Source organism: Solenopsis invicta, chromosome 1, assembly GCF_016802725.1.
Source record: "Solenopsis invicta isolate M01_SB chromosome 1, UNIL_Sinv_3.0, whole genome shotgun sequence".
Classification (NCBI taxonomy): Eukaryota; Metazoa; Arthropoda; class Insecta; order Hymenoptera; family Formicidae; genus Solenopsis; species Solenopsis invicta.
Window position 1 is genome coordinate 20,821,922 of NC_052664.1, and position 21,664 is coordinate 20,843,585.

At 34.6% G+C, this 21,664-nt stretch overlaps 4 protein-coding genes across 6 annotated transcripts in view; 1 reads left to right on the plus strand and 3 right to left on the minus strand.

Annotated features, from left to right (window-relative positions):
- Window positions 1-1,628, minus strand: part of LOC105194759 (uncharacterized) — a 52,416-nt gene extending 50,788 nt beyond the window's left edge. The window contains exons 1-3 of one of the 2 annotated variants that reach the window (XM_011159844.3): window positions 1,459-1,628; window positions 890-956; window positions 702-778 (exon numbers count right to left, since the gene is read on the minus strand). The gene's annotated coding sequence lies outside the window, so the exon portion shown is untranslated. The remainder of the gene's footprint in view (window positions 1-701; window positions 779-889; window positions 957-1,458) is intronic. The other variant, XM_039459627.1, reaches the window with a different exon arrangement.
- A 3,097-nt stretch (window positions 1,629-4,725) lies between these two features.
- On the plus strand, window positions 4,726-5,947 carry LOC105194761 (hypothetical protein). The gene is made up of 4 exons (XM_011159849.3): window positions 4,726-4,973; window positions 5,169-5,340; window positions 5,425-5,553; window positions 5,643-5,947. Exons 1-4 carry the CDS (start codon window positions 4,837-4,839, stop codon window positions 5,883-5,885), a joined length of 681 nt encoding a protein of 226 aa, XP_011158151.1. The 5' UTR covers window positions 4,726-4,836; the 3' UTR covers window positions 5,886-5,947.
- Window positions 5,948-6,888: 941 nt separating this feature from the next.
- On the minus strand, window positions 6,889-13,210 carry LOC105194764 (AMMECR1-like protein). Of its 2 annotated transcripts, XM_011159853.3 has the most exons (5): window positions 12,711-13,210; window positions 10,470-11,047; window positions 9,541-9,651; window positions 9,230-9,435; window positions 6,889-9,119 (listed from the first exon to the last, which is right to left on the minus strand). In XM_011159853.3, the coding sequence occupies exons 2-5, from the start codon at window positions 10,679-10,681 to the stop codon at window positions 8,953-8,955; spliced, it is 696 nt and encodes a 231-aa protein (XP_011158155.1). In that variant the 5' UTR covers window positions 10,682-11,047; window positions 12,711-13,210; the 3' UTR covers window positions 6,889-8,952. The 2 variants fall into 2 exon arrangements, with proteins under 2 accessions (XP_011158155.1, XP_039311870.1); XM_039455936.1 differs by lacking the exons at window positions 10,470-11,047; window positions 12,711-13,210 and adding an exon at window positions 10,063-10,414.
- A 1,804-nt stretch (window positions 13,211-15,014) lies between these two features.
- On the minus strand, window positions 15,015-20,272 carry LOC105194762 (uncharacterized protein CG5902). The gene is made up of 4 exons (XM_011159851.3): window positions 19,784-20,272; window positions 18,807-18,917; window positions 17,817-18,022; window positions 15,015-17,704 (listed from the first exon to the last, which is right to left on the minus strand). Exons 1-4 carry the CDS (start codon window positions 20,200-20,202, stop codon window positions 17,538-17,540), a joined length of 903 nt encoding a protein of 300 aa, XP_011158153.2. The 5' UTR covers window positions 20,203-20,272; the 3' UTR covers window positions 15,015-17,537.
- Window positions 20,273-21,664: the final 1,392 nt, after the last annotated feature.

Consider the following 21,664-nt stretch of genomic DNA (forward strand, 5'->3'; position numbering starts at 1 on the left):
GCTTAAACTTAATGTCCATATTTTATGAATATACCCAAATAGCACACAGAGTTCAAGAAGAATTTAGGAATTAGAAAAAGAATCGAGATCAGACATCATGTACTTTAAGAATGTATATGTATATGTATCACACATCAAAACATTATCAAAAATATAAGAATTTCATAAAATGTTCTATTACAGCGTTTTAATATCTGTATAAAAATTAAACACACTTCTTTTATCGGTTTAAATGTCATTCAAAAATTTTTTTATTCACACCTTTTAAATCTTAGGTAAAATGGTGTTTTATAATACTTATAATATTTGCAAATTTGATAAAGTAGCATTATGAATTAAATCATATTTTTTACATACATTTATAAAATTCTAATAAATATCCATGTCAAAATTCATTCAAATCCACTAAGTCATTTAAAAGTTATTTATTTACAACCGCAGTAAAGTATTAGTCATTTTTACAGTTCATTGTTTCGTTCTTGTTTACAGATTTTAGGACAAAATTTGGATGTCCATAACCAAAGTTGTTCATCGTTGATTAAGAAAATACCTAACAAGCCTGCAGTTTTTAAATTTTGATAACTTTTAACTTGTATCGAAGAGTCCAAAACAGTCTTAAATGGATATTTTCATTCTTTGAATAAATATTTTTGTACTTTAGTTCTTTATATTTAAATAAATTGTTCGATTAATTCACTCACCGATTGTTGGTCCTGCTGTCGCCGCTGCTGCTACTGTTACTGCTATTACTGCTGCTGCATTTTCTTTCTGGTTCATTCTAAAAACATAAATCATACATATAAATGGAATATTGTTTGTTGAGCTACCTTGAGATATATTAAATTCATAATTTTTAAAAATTGACTGAAATATGCAATTTGTATCATACCCTGAATTATATCACACAAACGCGAGTTAAACGCCAATCGCGCACGAGAATGCTGTAACTTGCGGTGCTGCAACAGGTCCAAACGTATTGTTATACGAAGAAGCGTTTTACAAGCATGATTATTTTTACGCATCATTTTGTAACTCTCGTGTCAAGACGATGCTACATTCATCACTTTCGACAGCATATCCGTACGCGTGAAAAACGAAAATACGGCGCGCTTAACTAGAAGCAGAAATATGATGGAGCAAAGAGAAACCGAAATGCCGATACATCACGTTACCTGAGACAACGCGAGAGTCGTTCGAATGGATGCACACGCAGATAGAAATGGGTAGAAACGAAACAAAATCACTCCCGATGGAAAATCTTGCAACGAACATGATCGCACGACGACGAGTAGCGTTTCGTTTGACATTCGCGATCGTCTACTACGCGAATAAAGTGCCGTATTGGAGCGAACATGCACGCGCGAAAACTTGTTGAACTACGCGACAAGCACACGTAAATGACGCCCGCTTCACGAACGAGTACAATGACTTGTATGTACGTACGACACCGTGACTTACTACGTATGAAAATGATTGTCCGCACTTCCATCGGCACACCATATTTGCACGCAACTCGAACTTAGAACACTGGCGAAACACGGAGCCATTCCGTTGTAACATCCGACACACTGATAGAGCAAACAAACTATCGAAAATATCGTAACGACACCAAACGATACTAGCGGCTACGCAGTTATGGCGACGATGGCGGACGATGGCGGGATCAGCGGGATGGTGACGCAGCGACGGTACTTCGACGATCGTTGCCGAGCGCTGGCGGAGGTAGCCGAGCGGCGCTGCGTAGCAGGCGCGGGCCGTCGTCGCTCGGCTGCCTTCGCTAGCACTCGGCAACGATCGGTGCTGCGCAGCAAGCTTGGAGCTATCGTCGCTCGACTACTTCCGCCAGTGCTCGGCAACGATCGTCGAGGCATCGTCGCTGCGTCGCTATCCCGCCATCGTCTGTCATTGTCGCCATAACTGCCTGGCCGCTAGTGCCTTTTGGTGTCGTTACGATGTTTTGTTTTGTTCCGATGTGTCGAATGTTATGACGAAATGGCTCCGTGTTTCGCGAGTGTTCTAAGGTCGAGTTGCGTGCAAATACAGTGTGCTGATGTGATTGCGGACGATCATTTTCATACGTAGTAGATCACGGTGTCGTACATACATGCAAGTCACCGTACTCGTTCGTGAAGCAGGCACCGTTTACGTGTGCTTGTCGCGTAGTCAACAAGTTTTCGCGCGTGATTGTTTACTTCAATACAACACTTTATTCACGTAGTATAAAATGTCGCGAATGCCAAACGAAACGCTACTCGTCGTCGTGCGATCATATTGGTTGCAAAATTTTCAATCGGGAGTGAGTTTGTTTCGTTTCTATCTGCGTGTACATCCATTTAAACGACTCTCTCCGTTGTCTCAGGTAACGTGATGTATCGGCATTTCGGTTTCTCTTTGCTCCATCATATTTCTGCTTCTAGTTAAGCGCGCCGTATTTTCGTTTTTCACGCGTACGGATATGCTGTCGAAAGTGATGAATGTAGCATCGTCTTGACACGAGAGTTACAAAATGATGCGTAAAAATAATCGTGCTTGTAAAATGCTCCTTCGTGTAACGATACGTTTGGACCTGTTGCATTACTACAAGCTACAGCATTCTTGTGCGCAATTGGCGTTTAACTCGCGTTTGTGTGATATAATTTATAAATTGCACATTTCAGGCAATTTTCAAAACTTATGAATATAATATAACTGCATTGTAATATAAAATTATTTTCTCAATCTTATACATTTCTAAATTAATATATCTCAAGGTAGCTCAACAAACAATATTTCATTTATATGTATAATTTATGTTTTCAGAATGAATCGGAAAGGAAATGCAGCAGCAGGAGCAGCAGTGTAGTAGCAGTAGCAGCAGCAGCGACAGCAGGACCAGCAACCGGTGAGTGAATTGAACAATTTATTTATATATTATGAACCAAAGTACAAAAATATTCAAAGAATGAAAATATCTATTTAAGACTGTATCGGGCTCTTCGATACAAGCTAAAAGTCATAAAAATGTAAAAGCTGTAGGTTTTTTTATAAGTATTTTCCTCATCAACAATGAAAAAACTTTGGTCGAATTTTGTCCTAAAACCTATAAACAAGAACAAAACAATGAAAAATTTTGCCTATGCAGCAAAAATGATTAATACTTTACTGCCGTTTTAAATAAATAATTTTTAAATGACTTAGTGGTTTTGAATAAATTTTGACACAAATATTTATTAGAATTTTATGAACGTATGTATGATTTAATGTAAAAAGATTTAATTAAATCATAAAATATGATTTAATTCATAATGCTACTTCATCCAATTTGCAAATAAGTATTATAAAACACCATTTTACCTAAGAATTAAGAGGTGTATAAAGAAATTTTTAAATGACATTTAAAGCATTGTGCTTAATTTTTACACAGATATTCAAATGTTGTAATAAAACAATTTATGAAATTCTTATATTTTTGATAATGTTTTAATGTGTGATACATACATTCTTAAAGTACAATATGTCTGATCTCGATTCTTTTTCTGAAAAAAGTTCTTTATGCATCTGAAAATGAATTGTGAATTGACAAATTCTTCTTGAACTCTCTGTGCTATCTGGATATATTCATAAAATATGGATGTTCTGGTCAATGTTTATAAATCATGTAGATAATTTCCTTAGGTAATCCAGCAGTGAGGTAAGTTAATCAAACAAAGCACCTAACAGATTAATTATTATCTTTGCCTATTTAATCCACCTTACTCCTGGTTATAGTATGGAAACGGATCTTAAACTTGTGGACATTATCTATGAGATTCATAGACATTGATTATATATATATATGTAGGTCAATTTTTAATTATTAAATTCCAAATTAAAATCACAACAGTTAAATTATGCTCGTGATCGCTTTTCTCTGCTTTTAATTATCAACATAATTATTGCTAGGTGAATTTTAATACATAAGTAATAAACACATTATCTATATATGACAAATAATATTGGTATTTGATATTGTTGAGATTTTTAATAGAATGCATCATTTTAATACAATCTGTTATTAGATATATGAATAATAATAATACTATCCATAATCTATAAATTGGGATATATATTTTTGTGAATGAAAAAATTAATATAAAAGTATATAAAAGATAGAATTATATTTATCAATGACGCATTTCATGATTTCCATGCATTTTTTTATTAACTTTATCTCTATAATATTATTGTGCTATTATATCGTTGAATTTGATGATAATTATCTATTGTTTCATCAGATATAAAGTCACTTTAAACTAAAATTAAATTTATTGCAGTCATATTCGCCGTCAAGCTATGATGCAATAAATATAATTATAGAGTTTAAAGTGAGTTTAATCTATTTTCCCTTTGCTTTTATTATCGACATAGTTATTGTTGGGTTGAATTTTAATATATAAATAATAAAAACGATCTAGATAAGAGAATAATGTTAGTGATACAATATAAAGTCACGTAAATATAATTTTATAAGATTGTCAATATATTCAATTTTTTCGTGTTCGAATCTCTTAGATTCGAATTTTTTTAATAGAGATTTAAATCTGAATCGAATCGAATACCTGGTTCGATTCATATATAGTATGTTTAAATAATTCGCATATCTAAAAAATCCTATACAAATTTTATTAGAAATAGATATAAGTACGATTGAGCTAGCAAATTTATTGCGTAATTCTTGACACATGCATTTTAACATGTGGAGTGTGCAAAACTATGCGGATAGTCGGCAATAGCCAGTTGCGCGAGTGTATTGCTGCACGTTGAGGTGCACAAGCGTCGACGGAGTCTTAAAGGATTATTAAAAATCATTAAACAAAAATGGATTTAATACGGCAACCTAGACATATAATCCGCAATGCAGAAAGCGATAAAGCACCGATAGAGAGATTGGGAAAATACGAGACTATAGCGGAACAGTTTCGTATTATCAAGAGTTGGGAAGGACAGACCAACGTGTACATAACCTCATTACTTTACTCTCCCTTTTAAGATCCGTGCTGTTCAACACCGGCGTATGCGTTCACGCCAATACTTTCGACGATTTAGTTCGTCACTCAGACCTGTCGGTGCGCGCGCGGAGAACTGTACTATATAATATTTTTCACAAAATAATATGATGACTCGGTAATATAATAAACCCTTTCATCTAGATGGCCGTTGACATTTGGACGCAGTATTCTGATCGGCGCGGCGACAGCCACTGGTATTTACATTAATCACCGATTTAGGGCGAAAATTAAGATCCGGAGTTACGGGGAAGTTCCCACGATGATAGGTCTCGCGGTAACGCCGGCCTTATTTACATCTCTTGGTCATTCAGAGGTATTGTGAGAAAACTGATTGAATCGGACCAGAATGACCTGAATGAAGAGTGTGATAATATAAAATACCATGTATATCTTCTAGTTTGTCCTTAATAGGCTGTTATTGTTAGATGTGCGATGTCCCTTGTGCTTAGAGTCCAAGTCTGCCTTAATACAAACTTGTACCGGGCTGTTTTTACCAATGATAATGGCACCACTTGCAAATTTCTCAGTAAGCGACAAAACTTGGATCTATTTTTTCCATTGTATTGATATCTTTATATATTGTGCCATTAATTATTGATTATATTTGAATCATAGGTCGCTGCTGGCAGTGGAGCATATAATGTGCCATATATAAAAGACATAAAAGCAATATCTAGAACCATCTTTTCAGTCTATCAGCCGATGATTCCAAAAATTGCAATGCTTTTCACCTTTCACGCGCTGCTAGCTAGTTATATAACATATTCAGAAATCAAATCTTTCATTCGCATCTTAGATTTACAGTATTTAAAAGAAGAAGAGAAGAAGGAGAAGTTTGTACAAGATGATATTTTTTAAGTTTTATGTATATTGTTGTATACAGTTGTATAGTGAAATATATAAAACTGAAGAAATGTTCATCATTGATGTAAATTTTATTCCATTCTATATTAGGTAAATAATAATATTGTAAGGACAACAAAAAGATCGTAATAGTTTGTAGAATATAAAATGTATTTTTATTTCATTATTGACATAATATTATAAGATGTCTATAATCGTTCACTGATATTCTTGTTTTTATTAAGACAACTATGCGTCTTCGTACATATCTACTTCCTTTTCTCAAAATTAATCCAATATCTAGGCACCATATGATTTGTTACAGTAATAAACGCTTTTTCCAACTGTTTAAAAAGATTGCTGTTTTAAATAGTGATAATACATACGATTTTTCTGATTGAAGAGAATTTTTCCATATAATGTTGACTCTTTTATTTATTTAATAAAGTTTAACTTACGAGTCAAACGTATGTATTATTTTATACTGTTAAGTATAATATGTATTTACTCATAGGCTCAAGTAAAATAGCAAATTCGATATTTTTAATTACTCCAATTAGATACATATACTTCATCATGAAAATCTAGAAGTATTTCACGCAGGTTTCCAATATTTAGACAAGAATTATGATCGAGGTCAAATTACGCTTATTCCTCTATTATATTAAACGAACTACTTGAACATCATATTATTAAATTTGGGAACTTCTTGAATTTCTACCCCAGCTTGAATTCACAAATGAAAATGTAGCATCCTTATTTTTACATATCTATATTACATTTTCTAGTTATTTTAATCGGAAAAGGAAAAAAAGAAATCTTTGTGTGGTTTGGTTTCCAAAGTCAAATTGGGCGCAGGTGACCGCAGTTTTGATTTGCCAACTAGTCTAGAGTTAAGTATATTACTGGCAGTTTACTGGACGTTATACAGGGGCCCGAGTAGCAAGGAGATCCCAGGAACTATGTGTAGTATGCGATAAGAATATATAAAAGATAACACCAGATGCAGACGCATCAATTCAACCAAAGTACAACAACGTGATCTGTTTATTCTTTCGGTAGGAGTAGGATTTGTATAATACCTACAACAATGATTATGTTGGCAGTGAATGAAATCAGCTATCATATAGCCGTGGAATCTAAGAAGCAAGACAGTTTAATATAAAATATGCCTGAACTTCTATTTATGTGACAATGCTGTTAAACCGCGCTTTAAGGTACACTGACAGATGTTTTCCGGTAAATTGTTACCTATTACCTAAATCTTTTCTTATTTCGCCAAATGCACGTTTATCCATAACTCAATTGCAATACATCTACAGTATATAACTGTATTTTTGCTCTTTTCCATATCATTTTTATATATTTTTAAGTAGGAAAAGATTTCATCTGATGTCATAATGAATGAGTCATTACCATGATTTGCACAGCAATCAACATTACAATGAGATCGTCATTTTTTGTTTTAATGTCTTACATCTATATATTATGTCTACCTAATATTTTTGTTAGTTGTAGTGCAATCCATTGCTTATTTATAGTAAAGGTTCCATTCTAAAATTCAACTATTGATATAAATTAAAGTGTTATAATAGTTTTTGAAATTAGATATTGTGACAAATTTGAATCAAGATATTAAAATTTAAAAAATTATTAGATATGTAACAATTTTAACTTTAATTATTATTGTTAATATGAAGGATCCTTTACTGTAATAAAACATTGGACTGTAATCTAAACACCTTAACTTCATTGTAGGAATGGTATAAATATATGCAACGTTAAAATTTATACAGCATATCTACATATCACTTTTGTGCTTCATTGTACAGTCTGCATATGTTAATAAAAAGATTTATAAATAAATCAGTACAAGACAACATGTAATAACTTAATGAAAAAAAAAGTTTATTTATACCATTAATGCAAAGAAATTCTGTTCAGATTTCATAGTATTATTGTGTCAAGTATTACGTAAATATGAATAATTAGCAATTACATTAGATCTTGGAAAGAAAATAACTTTTATGTTTTCTACGTAATAACGCATCCGTATTTCACAGAATGCTCCAATCAAACTTTTCCTTGAATATTATTTTAAAAAATCAAAGTATTTCTCGCATATGCTGATAATTTAAATTTGCCTTCACGAGTAATGTAAACAAGCGACAAATTTAATGAAGTTATGAATTTGTGTATTAGCGAATGAATGAATAGTCACAATCAATTATACAGACAGTAGTTTTTTAAATTTTTTGTCGCGTCATTCTTTTTACAAATACTAATATGAGTGTCTAATGTTTTAGCATGATGGTGTAATGGCAAAGCTATAATTGTACATTTACATTTGAACGTTCAATAGCTAGTCAAATATCCGACAATAAACTGAACTTACATTGTTGCTCGCAAATAGATTTTTTTTGTTTTTAGTTCAAATTTAACAATCATAAAATTGTACAATACGAGAACAAGAGCCTACCATATACAAATGTCTCTATGCCAATAATATTACGTTTATGCTTACAACAAACATTTTGGAAGAACATTGCCACCATACTCAATATTGTATTTTTTTTCGCATATTTTTTAAAGAATAAATTGCATAAGAATCGATAATAAAAAAGAAAGAAAAAGAAATAAATACAGAGATATTAAATGCTGTTGAACTATCAAAATTATAATAGGCACCAATTTGAACAATAGAACAATCGTACATAACAGCCACCTTTAAATATATTTCTTTTATACGTTTAATTCATTTCTCTGCATTACAAAAGTTAGTAAAGAATAACGATACAGCGTACTGTAAGATGCGGTACGCATAATTCCATCAGAATGGTGGATAGTTTTGCATAGGTACTACAACCGGAGGAATTGGTGGCAGCGGAAGTGTATGTATGAATGTGGGGTGATTCGGCTGTACCATAACTAATGTATGCTGTTGATTGGCCATGAAAGAGTTGTATTGAGTGGTACTGTATTGTGAGTAAGACGCGTTAACTGTGTCTGAAATATTTTTGTAACAAAACGTGCCGGGCGTTTGGCAATGTAGGGGCCCTTGGATAGGACCCCAAGCCAGCTGCTAGCATCGTCGGTTATGCCAATGTGTCATGTAGTCTTGATAGCTTACAGTAATCTTCTCGCTCTGATATCGTGTCAGCTTCACGCTGCGTCTAATATCCGGCGTAACTAAACCTCTGTAGCCACCCTTATGTAATAGCGAATCTATAGTTTGTATCTGGTCCCAGCCTATTAAAAAATGTGTTGATTTAGTGGACAAAAGTTTATGACATTTAAGAAATATGACAATTAATCGATAATTTCCCAACAATTCACAGTACATGTGCATATTTACGAACCTTGTTCAGTCGCAACATCAGGTAAATAAGTAGCAGTTCTCTTGTTGCCTTTTTCATTATGGAACTCTATACGAATCCCATGGACTCCTATCTCCCAATCTAAGTAGTCCACGCCGTCTTCAAAATGCCGCAGTATAGATACGCTTACATGTAAGCGTGGAAGTTCCTCTCGTGTTATAGGATTAAACCGTGAATCCTTGAAAGCACTGTGTAGAACACAATCAATTATTTAAAGACATTATCCAAATTCCAATTCCTAATTGATTTCAAGAATATATATATATATGTATGTATGTATGTATGTATGTTACCTAGTAGTAGCATATTCCCTAAGTCCTGCATGTAAGTGCATGGCATTAAATGTACCAATACAGCCACGTAGTCTCATATCCTTTCCAATAGTCCATGTTACAAACAAGGGACTAGAAAGACACAAGAAAAATATATTAATGAGAGAATTATTACAGACCTCAAACAATTAATTTATTTATTTTGTTATGAGAGCTTGCACTAATAAATTTCTTTATAACTTTAGTTATGAAAGTACAGAACTGCAAAGTAACAAAGTTCTTCTTAAATCATTATTTAGATAGCGTTTGTATTATTATTTCTATGTATACAGTTTAAGCATTAGGATACATCATGTTAATGATCATTTATCTAAACAAAAGTAAAACAGAATGACGGAGTGTAAAGTGAATGAATCAGGATATTAATCTTTATCGAAAATCTAAGGAATCTGGAAATATTAAAAAAATGAAAAATAAATTTGAAAAGTATTTACATTTTAATACATTATTCAAAAATGAAACAATGCTGGCGTTTCGCATAACCTCGGTGGAAGGTCAGCAGCACGAGTCAGACGGAATAGAGAATTCCGAAAATATAAGACGCGTCCTTCAGGAGACGCATACTGACGTCCTCGTTGCCTTTTCTCCCCCCCTCCCCCCTCTCTGTCCGTGACAACGAATGGTCGAAGGCACAAAAGCGGCGGTGGTTCGAACAAAGAAACGCACTGGCGTGGGTGGCGGAAGAAGAAGGACGGTGACGGAAAGGAAAAAAGGTGCCACGATGCTGTTGGGCGGGCGAGAGGGAGGGGCGGCGAAACGGGACGACAGAAGCGCGCTCGGGAAAGCCAGACACGAGCGCGAGAGAGATACGACACACGACGCATAGTCGGGACAGGAAGGGATGCGCTGGACGCTAAGGTGACTGGCTCAGTGCGGTGGCTCGAACTTACAATGCTTCGTTGCTGAAGTTGGGCGGTTTTGGTGGGTCGAGTTGGTGCAGTTGGCAGTAGAGGACGTCGAAGCAATAAAATCCCATCTCGGGTTGCACGATCGGCGTATTACGTATACGCGTGCCGTTGGACAGCACCGCCGTACCGTTGCACGGTACGCCCGCGGAATTGTTGAGCTTCTGCTTTTTCGTACCGCAACAGCCGGCAGCCATGTTACCGTCTTAGCCGTCGCCGTCGACCACTGCGACCCAAACTGCGGACACGAACGGTCTACGACCCGTATGCGTCTCACTCTCGTCCGCCCGTCGCGGCCGCCGCCGTCGTCGCCGTCGTCGTCGCTGCCGCCGTTGTCCTCTTCGTTGCCGTAGCGTGCCGTATCGCGCGCGCGCCCCGCCAGATGGCGCAGCGCGCGCTAAAACAGCTGTTTCATCACCCGCCATTTTCGCCATCCAAGCGTCCCTTGCGCGTCCGCATCTCCCACGCGCTCCAATACGATCGACCGGCGTCGCAGCGACGTTCGTTCATTTGTTCGTCCGCGAATTGCTTCCGCCAGAGCGGCCGCTGGCACACGAGGCGCCCTTGAGTAAAAATTCTTTTATCGCCTTCTCTCCAAAAAAAGAAAACCAAGTTTCGTGAACTTGACATTTCAAAATGGGAAATCAGAAATATGAAAAAATAGAATGACGATTCTTAAATGAGGAATAATTTCTCTGTTTGAATTATTTTTTTTAATAATAAAATAAAAGCGGATGTTTTTTTCAGTATTTCCCCTTGTTTGCCAATAACAAAAACAAAAATGTAAATGATTCATTGTATTATATCGTGTCCCTTGCTGAAAAACGCCCATAACGAGAAGTAATAAATGAAACAAGACTTCATTTTTTGTGCAATATATATTTCCTCTTTTCCGCACAAACATATGTAGTTTATTACAATTTTTAATAGATCCAAAAATTAATACTGTGTGTGACTATTACTCAAAATAATTCTAGAAAATACAAAATTTACCAATTAAAAATCATAAAACAATTTAATCATATGATATGGATTTATCACTCCAAAATAATTTGTTCATGATCTTCAACCATCTTTTTCAGTTGAGCTCGAATATAATATTTTGAACTTAAATTATATGTGATATTCTTTAAACTTTCAAAGTTTAGTGGTCGAAATTTTTCAAAGTAAAGTAGCTTCAGTTATGCAAGATTAAATAATCGATTTATAAGCGTGAAGGTGAATTATATAAAATTAACAAAAGTTGTGATTCGTCACTCTACACTAATTTGCTCATGATACAGATCTTATAAACCATACTTTTCAATTGAATTAGAAATTTATTAGTTTAATTTTAATTCTCCGTGATTCAATGTTTTTTTTTACTACTTTTTTTTAGCAGCTAACTGGATTACCTGGTGTTGATAGAGTTTTTGAAAGGATTTTTGGGCTCTAAAATAATCTAAAAAAATTCAGATACATTTTTTCAACATTTCAGAATACGATTTCATAATTGTTTGATCCGAAATGTTTTTCACTATTTTTTATACGTATAACTGAAAGCACATTTTTCATTTTTTTGCACGTGTCCGAATTTGAGATAGAGTAAATCAAAATTGAAAATTGATTTACTCTTTTATATCTCTAAGTCTTTAAATTCGGGTTGGATCACGAGGTTTAATATTTTTAACTTAAATTTGCATAGTATATCCTTTAAACTTTATTCTTGAAAGTTTATTTTCTTTATTCTTTAAAGTTTCGAAATTATTCAAAGCAAAGTAACTTTTTTTAACAGTACTCCAAGACCAAATCGGTAAAAGCACGAAAGCGAATTATTTAAAATTAACAAAAATTATATTATTAGACCCAAGATCCTATCTACTGACTGAAAATGTTTATTTCTTTCTTTTTTTATTTGTGTTACGCACATATCAGTCTAGTTTCACTTATTATCGTCTATTTTTTATATTCTATTGCATTTTAATTTTGTTAATAGCTTAAACATTTATTAATTTCCATTGCATATATGTTCAAGTTTATTATAACGGAAATCAGGTTTTAAACTTTTGACTATTTAAATTTATGCACAAAACGAGCGGTATCTTCCATCGGTTAATCTAGCGTTACGAGTTCATGCGAGAACAGCGCGTTCTCGAGCGAGTGAAAGGGACAAGCTCGGGCGAGTGTCTCTCACATCATATTTCCTTGACTCCCTCGCATTCATTCATGTGCCACGCGTTTACTTACTGCGACAGCTGCGAGGAGACGCTCTGGCCGCGTCGAGCGTCGATCCCATCACGCACCCCCGGTCGCATCCGCGAGGGTGGAAGCGACGGTACCACGCAACTACGTCGCACATGGAGCGTTACAGCGTGCCGGCGTGTGCGAACGTGAACTGCGCCGTTGTCGTAACGAGAGACACGCAACGAGACGCGTGCGACGCGCTCTCGGATTCGCAATTTCTCGCGCGAGGTGAGATAAACGCAGCGGGGGGAAAAAACGTGCACGATCGTCAGGGACTCGTCCGGAACACGATACGCGCAATATGTCGACGCCCGCGGCGATCAGGCGACCGCAGCGATCAAACGGAATTCACCATCTATTTCTGTGTATAAGGAACTGTCACGGCACGCGAACTGCAGAGATAACACGGCTGTCGTGTGCGCGTCCCGTCCAAAATGCAAAACTCGTCGAACCGTGTGCGACTCGACGCCGCGACCGATACGCGCGTCTACGACGCGACGCGGCTCCGATCGGTCTGAAGTAGTCCGACTGTGCGTCGCGACGCCGGTGGTATCGCACTTGCGCGCGCGATACCACCGCGCCATCTCTATTGCATAACAAAAAAAAATATATACGTGTGTGAGTATATACACATACACACACACACACACACACACACATACACTGAGAAAAAAAGTCGTTAATTTAACTAAATAAATTTTTCAACTGGATTGAATTTCTTCAATTCAAGTATTTATGTATTTAAGTTAAATACATATATGTTAAGTTACATATCCATACAGCACAGAATTTGCAGCAACATTGCTACAATGTTGCAGTATTGCAACAATATTTCTGCAAGTTTCGCTGTATATATGGGTACATAAATGTTTAAACTGAAGTTCAAGTATTTTATGTATTTTATGTATTTAAGTTAAATACATAAATACTTGAACTAAAAAAATTAAAGTTGAAAAATTTAGTTCAGTTAACAGCTTTTTTCGTAGTGTATACGGAGTGTCTCTCTTGTAAAGTCCGTTACCACCCTTTATATTTCCAAAATGATTCAAAATTAATTATGAAAAACTACGACTACTCGCTTCAACTCTCTTAAAAAAGTAGCTCCTCAATCGTGTTTTATGATTTTTTACAAGTTTTAACCGTTTCTGAAATATAGGAAAACAAATTTTATAACATTTGCAAATGGTGCAATTATCATAAAATATATATGTATACAACACATTCGCACATAATAATACATGTATGCAATAGGAAGCGGAAGCGTAACATATTGTAGATAAAAATATGATATAAAATTGTCTTTTTATAGAGGCGATCTAAAATTTTATCTTAAATTATCGCAAATTATACATTATTTAAAATAAATTTTATCAAAGTACTTGTGCAACTTATTTCATATTCTGACGTTTATTTGATAAAAAAATTGATTATGGGTTTTTGTGCAGATAATTAAATTATAGTAATTTAACAACAGTTTTTCTCTCAGTGTAAATGTAATTTTTCTGTGACGGAGCGATTTATATTTCAAAAATTGCTCGGAAGAAAAGATCGCAAGGATTTTTATTACTTTCTAGACAGTATGCATATTCAAAATCGGGACATAAGATGTCCCAAAGGCTACATCTTAAAGATATTTTATGTCTTGATTTTCTGTCTCTCTGTTTGCGTTAGTTACTAAACTTTCTTGCTAAATTTTTGAATACTGTGCACGCATATAGAACGAGAATATTTCACATACATATACGTAAAATATATTCGAGGGTGATCTGATAAATAGTAGGATTTGAAATGAAAACATAATATTTAGTGAAACTGGTTTTACCATCAGATATACCCCCACCTTTCTAACAACGCCTGTTAAAATTTCAGCCTACTCCATCAGTTAGTTCGTACCCCAATTCGACCAGTTTAGCTCTTTTCCCAACTCGTTTATTCTTTTTCCATATTTACGAAAATGACTGAGACGTTCACTTTAATCGACTGCCAACACAAAACTAATGGATGGAGTAGGCTGAAATTTTAACAGGCGTTGTTAGAAGAGTGAGGGTATATGATGATAAAACTGGTTTCGCTGAATATTGGGTTTTTATTTCAAATCCTACTACTTATTAAACCGCCCGTAGTTCTATATATGTATATGAGTTTTTAACTACACATTTATTTTTTGCATTTAACCGAGATAAAAGTACGTTTGTTTCTTTGCATTTTTTATATCATATTTTTGACGTGATATACAGTATTATATATTAACGTTTTTCAGACAGAAAAAAGGAATAAAGAATAATACAGAAAGAATTACAATGGTCATTATGACAATATAAAAGTTTATTTTATCTTTTTATTGCAATAAAAATTGTAATACCTAGACGTGATTTTTGCATGAATTCTACTGATTTCTTAATTAGAGAAGGTGAGAGGGGGAAGGGAAACAAGAGAGAGCTATATATGTATATTCGCTGTGTTCGACTTATGAATATATAATGAATAACCTGTCGGTTTCGCTATGTTATTAATTTACAAATGCAATCAAAGTGACCATACACTCGCTTGATATCGTATTAATATTACACTAGTATCAGATATGATGCCAAGTACGATAATAAATTTTAATCTGACAAGTACCTTTTGCTTTGGAAATTATTAATATTTTTCCGTCGTGCAATTTCATGTTACATTATATTAATTATTGAGAGAAAGATTTAAAGTACAGCATAAACTGTACGTGTGCAAAGTATTTACGCAATTATAAAATACGTACATCGAAGAGAGTAGATTTTTTTGTGGCAGTCTCACAAAATACAGAAATTTCAGTCATCAAATTCGTATGCTTATGATTTTAAATATGTTCAATACGATTATATATAGAATATTTAATTGCATTGTGATAACATCGATGACTGACTTTTAAGTAAGTGTATTTTTATTTTATTATGTTTTCGACAAACTCTTCGATAAACACGAATACAATTCACTTTTACATCATAAAATATTATTATACAACGCTGAATAAAATTATTATCGTTCTCACTGTTGAAAAATGCATCATTCATGCGTGTAAATCGTTAGTAATGTTCATTACACAAACGGAGTTCCATAGGCCAGATAAGCGCATACGTGAATCGACACATGTGTGGCAGTTCGTTGGACGTTTTTTTTTTATGCCGAGATTCACAAAAGGCAAGAGATTTCAGGAACTCTCGCTAATTATTATCGATGCAAATTTTACGTAAATAATAATAACGAGTATTAACACAGATAAACACGAAGAATAGCGCATACCACAACAAAGATAAGATACAATAACAATTTTCATTTATTTCTAACGAATACTTCATTAGTATAAAAACGAAGCAAAAGGGCGAATAAACTGGCAGTGTTTAAAGCCCGCTATTAAGAATAGCTGGCAATTCAAGGGAAGTAGAACTAATGTCGAAAAATATGTCATTAATTTAGTTTATATCGCAATATTGAGAGATTACAATTAAAATTTGCGAAATATATTAATAGATGCATCAAATACTGCAAATGGTGCAACTATCACGAAATTACTTATAACTTATCAATGAATAACACAAACCCACAATGAGATCTTATATACTTTTCTTTTTACTTTTATGTCTAACTTACTGTCTAATATTTTCTAATATGTTATAATTTCTTGTTATACTTTAATAATTAAATCACAATTAACCACAGAAAATTTATGTTAAACTTACTGTCTTTTTTTATGTGATTAAATGCGTAACTGATATATCATGATAAAATATATTTAACAAGATAAATCCTTTTTCGTAATGCAAACTTATGCTATAATGTAGATAGAACATTCTATAACGTAGAACGTTAGAAAAAATTACACTGATTAGAAACTTTCAAATTTTTCCCATTTTACTTGATGTATATAAGGATGATATATATCATGTACATTGTGCAAAAAATGGAATAATTCCACGACATCGTTTTGTACATTATATCATGTGAAAGGCAGTGAATTTTAGATATAATCACTGTCTTTTATAAAAACGTTCATTGTCATTATATTATTGATACAAATACCGATTTTTCGCAATATGGTGGCAACGCTAATTGTTATAACGAAGAAAGAATTGAATGCATTTATGAGAAAAAATAGAATTAATGACTAGTATAGCTATTGAAAAATGAATAATATGACTAAGCTTTTTATTATTTATCAATAAATACCCGAAATTGACAAAATTGTTTTAATATAATACTGAAATATTTAAGAAACATATATCATTGCAAATATAATTTTAGTAAAATTTGAAATCTTTTTTTAAAATTATGTTATATTACTTGTGATTTTTAATACAATTAAACGATGCCGTCATATACGGTTTATTAGCCTCAAGACGGGGCATGCGGTACCATAAGCGGGAGGCTGTGTACACTAAGACACAGAAACACGCACCATTTTAAACAATGGAAAATTGCGAGAAATAACCGCCTCCAATGTCATTTTCGCTTACGTACCCCGCGCTCCGCAGTATCCTGCGTTAAGAAACGATGCGGTGGTCTAGGATAAAGCGGTGCAGGCAAATAGGACGGACCCGCGTTATCCCACCAAAAGGGTGGATTGTTACGTATCGGTATCATAACTGGAGTAATCGGAGGTAAGGGTAATGGATGTATGAAAGTCGAGCGATTTGGTTGCGTGACAATTTGCAAGCACTGTTGTCCAGACGCGAAGGAATTATATCGAGCGCTATCGTTTTGCAAATGAGACGAATTGACAGTATGCACGTTGTTGTAACGAGCCTCGACGGATCGTTGGGACAGGGATCCCTGGCTGGGACCCCAGGCGATCTGCTAGCATCGCCGATTATGACAATGCGTCATGTAATCCTGATAGCTCACGGTGACCTCTTCGCTTTGATAGCGAGTCAGTTTCAGGCTACGACGGATATCGGGTGTGACTAGGCCTTTGAAGCCACCCTTATGTAGCAGAGAATCTATCGTTTGTATCTGGTCCCATCCTGAACATCAGATTACAAATTATTCCTCGTAAAGAGACGGCTTCGAATGGAAGGGATGAGGGGAAAGGAGGAGTTTCCATCGCTTGCCCTATTTTATAGCGCGAATACGCACCTTGCTCCATAGCTACGCTGGGCAAATAAGTAGCCGTCCGCTTGTTACCCTTCTCATTGTGAAACTCTATGCGAATTCCGTGTACACCCACTTCCCAATCTAAATAGTCAACCCCGTCCTCAAAATGTCGTAAAATCGACACGCTTACATGCAAGCGCGGCAGCTCGTCTCGAGTTATGGGATTAAATCGAGAGTCTTTGAATGCGCTTTAAAACATAGAAATATATGTATATCAAAAGCGCGTGCTTGACCACTATGCTAAATATCATAATTATCTACATAAACAATATAGTAAAATGTGGCATATACTACATATATTACATATATTTATATTTATAGAATTTTACACATGTACAGGATGTTCTGTAGTGGTACAGCTGGGAAGAGAGTGGTTCTACAAGAAAAAATAAATAAAAAATATACAATAAAATTTGTTCGCATGTGTCATTTCCAAGATAATCCAATTTGAAAATTGCTATTTTTTTGACGTAAAATATAAAATATTTTTTAAACTATTCATTTTTTGATTTCTCAATACTTTTAATACAAAGAATAATGAGATGAATTAATTGATAATATCAATTAATAAAAACACAGTTGCTTTTAAAAATTATACAATGTGTAACATACTTTCTTTAAAGGTAATTTATATATATGTATATATATTTTTTTTACGTCAATTAATTCATTATTATGTGCAAAAATATTGAGATACTTATATTAAAAAATGAATAATTAACGAGATATTTTATATTTCATGTTAAAAAAAATATATATATAAGAATTTTCAAATTTATTTTGATACATCATACGAAAAAACTCTATTCTATATTTTCAACTCATTTTTTCTTGTAAAATCATTCTCTTTCCGGTGGTGCCATCAGTTACGGAACAATCTCTATAATTTATTAATATAATATATATTTATAAATATCTATCTTATATATTTATATATTATTCTATCTTCTAATGTGAGAAACTTTGTCTCACCTAGTTGTAGCATACTCGCGTAGCCCAGCATGTAAGTGCATCGCGTTAAAAGTACCAATACAACCTCGTAATCTCATATCTTTTCCTATTGTCCATGTCACAAATAAAGGGCTGAAAAGATGTATCTATATTAAAAATCTCACTTTTTTTTCTTATTTTTATCAAATGGCGAATTTTACCGGGAATGGAAGAGGGAAAAGCAAAATGAACCAGAGTGTATCAATCCTTTTGTATTTAGTAAGACTTCAGTTGTCTTGTGCAGGTATAATCAATATACAAAATAAATAAATATATTTTTATAAAAATATAATACATAAATATAATATAAAAACAATTTCTGAATTTATTATTCGTCGTAAATTTTTCCGAGAGTAACATAACAGCATACATGACGCGTGCACGCCTATGACAAAAGTATCGCGATTCCCATTAACAATGTTTCTGCAGATATCATAGCAACAAACGTAGCGTCCTCGGTCGCCTACAATGGCCTACATAATTGGCATAGCGCTGTACAATCGGAGAAATCGAAGCACGCCGCGATAATGCGTGCACCGCACACCGACAGATAATCCACACACGCAAGGACCAAACAATGCGCCAATAATGTGTCCCAGCCGATTTCGTAGCTAAACTTCTAGACCGATCAAATCGAGATCAGAGACGATATCGGTTTAGAATTCGAAATTCCTAACACGCGATTAATTGTAAATATAAAAATAAGAATCTGGCATAATTGGCAGAATTTTTTTGTTTTCGTATATTTCTGTAACTTCGATCTCGTAAGAATCGCCACGATCTCGAGCTTCGCGTGACATGAACGACCTGTCATCGGACTAGACAAGTAAAGAGACAACAGCTGACGCGACGCGCGAGCGAGACGGATATATGAACGGATGGACGCAAAGAAGGAAAAAGAAGGAAGACAGAGAGAAACACAGAAAGAAGTAGGAGAGGAAACCGCGAAGGCTACTCACAACGCTTCGTTGATGAAGTTGGGCGCCTTCGGCGGGTCCAGCTGGTGTAGCTGGCAGTAGAGCACATCGAAGCAGAAGAAGCCCATCTCCGGTTGAGCGATCGCCGCGGGCTTTCTCAGTTGAGAAGTGCCGTGCCGTATGGCGGTGCCGTCGCACGGCGACAAGCTCGGCGCCGCGCCACCACCGCCGCCACCCAGCCTCTGCTTCTTCGCGCCACAGCAGCCAGCAGCCATGTTCCTCTTGGACAGGTCACCAGCGGACACCGCCGTTCTAGCCCTTCTTCCAGCACCTCGACCACGCGCTTCCTCGCCGCGGCGTACCCAACGTCGACGTCGTCGCCGACGCGTGCCGGATCGCGCCCGCGCTCCGCTAGATGTCGAGCTGACGGTGACGTGAACAGCTGTTTCATTACCCGCCATTTGTAGTACGGCGTCGCGTCATCGCGCCATTGATAATTAGCGGTTGTTCCCGCTGCTGTCGCTTGTAGTCGCCGCCGCCACTGCTGCGCCGCACCTCGTGAAGTTGCCTGCGGGTCATGCGCGAGCGACACCAATGGACGGTGGCGTCCTCTGCGCCAGTTCAAATCTCCCGCTAGAGATTTCTATGTTTCTTAACTTATAAAATAATAATATAGACGAGTTTTTGATATTCAAAATTCTCGCTATTCTGTATAAAAAATCATGTATAATGATTCGCAACATCGTCAATGATTAACGTAATACAATCAGAGTTTTATTTTAATTCAATGATTAATCGTATTACGTGCAAATACAACATTGCTCTGTAAAAGTTACGTTTGTGCGTAATGCGATTTATCAAATAATGAATTAAAAATCTCGACTTATAATTATGCTAATTATTTATTCTGCTGGATCAATACACATGCGATTTTTATAAACGGAATGGCGAGAATTCGAGTTTAAGTCTTCGAATCTCGCAAAATTGCAAAATATTTAAAAAAATTGCAAAAACAAAGTTTAAAAACATCGATGTAGTATGCTCAATGGATTTAAGAAAAAAAAAAGTAATAACTCTATTTTAATCACAATTTGATGAAACAAAATATAATGTAATAATTGATTAGTAATTATTGATTGATTGATAGATATAATAATATTATTTATTTAACTTTTTGATATTTTCAAATAAAATGTGTGAGACAATAGATAATTTCGTAGCACGTAAAATACACTGCAAATTTTATTTTAAATGCTGGATAATGTTGGCATTTGGTACAGAATTCTACTTTTATATGCTATGAAATAAAATACATTTGAAGAATATAGATAAAACATACAGTACAATATATCAAATACACCACAATATACATATGAAGTCATGAAGTTGCAAATAAAACTTTTAAAATCTGACGCGAATTATAGATCGTCTAAAATGGGATAAGAGAATGCCTGGGAGTATCATTATCAACTAATTATTCGCCTCGTCGCATCCTCTGCATAAAATTATTATGCACAATACCGAGTTATCTCTATTTTGCTTCTGGCAACAGCTTTACAAATTTATTCTATCTGAACATAAATGTATTTCATTCGAATTAATTATTACGAATTTATACGTACATAACAATATTACTATTATTATTGCTATTGTTGTCATTAACTGTATGTTATTAGATACTCGAGATAAATCCTCTCAACTGCAGTCTGTTGTATATATTTATGTTTATAAATGTATATAAATGGATTACCTATGAATAGTTCCAACAGCACACAATATTTATGACAATTATTTATAAATATTTATTACACATATTATGTACAGAAAGGAGAAAAAAATCATAAAGTCTTTATTCAACATATTAAAATATGGATTACATATTTTATACAATATTTATGGCGAGTAAAAAAAATAATTGTTTTT

What these genes read in the sequence shown, in the direction of transcription:
- LOC105194761 (XM_011159849.3), top strand. Translation starts at nt 4,837, where the DNA reads ATGGATTTAATACGGCAACCTAGACATATAATCCGCAATGCAGAAAGC. An exon ending in CATCTCTTGGTCATTCAGAG is followed by an intron (nt 5,341 to 5,424) that starts GTATTGTGAGAA and finishes TATATCTTCTAG; the next exon opens with TTTGTCCTTAATAGGCTGTT. An exon ending in CACCACTTGCAAATTTCTCA is followed by an intron (nt 5,554 to 5,642) that starts GTAAGCGACAAA and finishes TTTGAATCATAG; the next exon opens with GTCGCTGCTGGCAGTGGAGC.
- LOC105194764 (XM_039455936.1), bottom strand. Translation starts at nt 10,403, where the DNA reads ATGCGTCGTGTGTCGTATCTCTCTCGCGCTCGTGTCTGGCTTTCCCGA. An exon ending in AGGGAATATGCTACTACTAG is followed by an intron (nt 9,436 to 9,540) that starts GTAACATACATA and finishes TGTTCTACACAG; the next exon opens with TGCTTTCAAGGATTCACGGT. An exon ending in TGATGTTGCGACTGAACAAG is followed by an intron (nt 9,120 to 9,229) that starts GTTCGTAAATAT and finishes ATTTTTTAATAG; the next exon opens with GCTGGGACCAGATACAAACT.
- LOC105194762 (XM_011159851.3), bottom strand. Translation starts at nt 20,202, where the DNA reads ATGGCGGGTAATGAAACAGCTGTTCACGTCACCGTCAGCTCGACATCT. An exon ending in CGCGAGTATGCTACAACTAG is followed by an intron (nt 18,023 to 18,806) that starts GTGAGACAAAGT and finishes TATGTTTTAAAG; the next exon opens with CGCATTCAAAGACTCTCGAT. An exon ending in CAGCGTAGCTATGGAGCAAG is followed by an intron (nt 17,705 to 17,816) that starts GTGCGTATTCGC and finishes TCTGATGTTCAG; the next exon opens with GATGGGACCAGATACAAACG.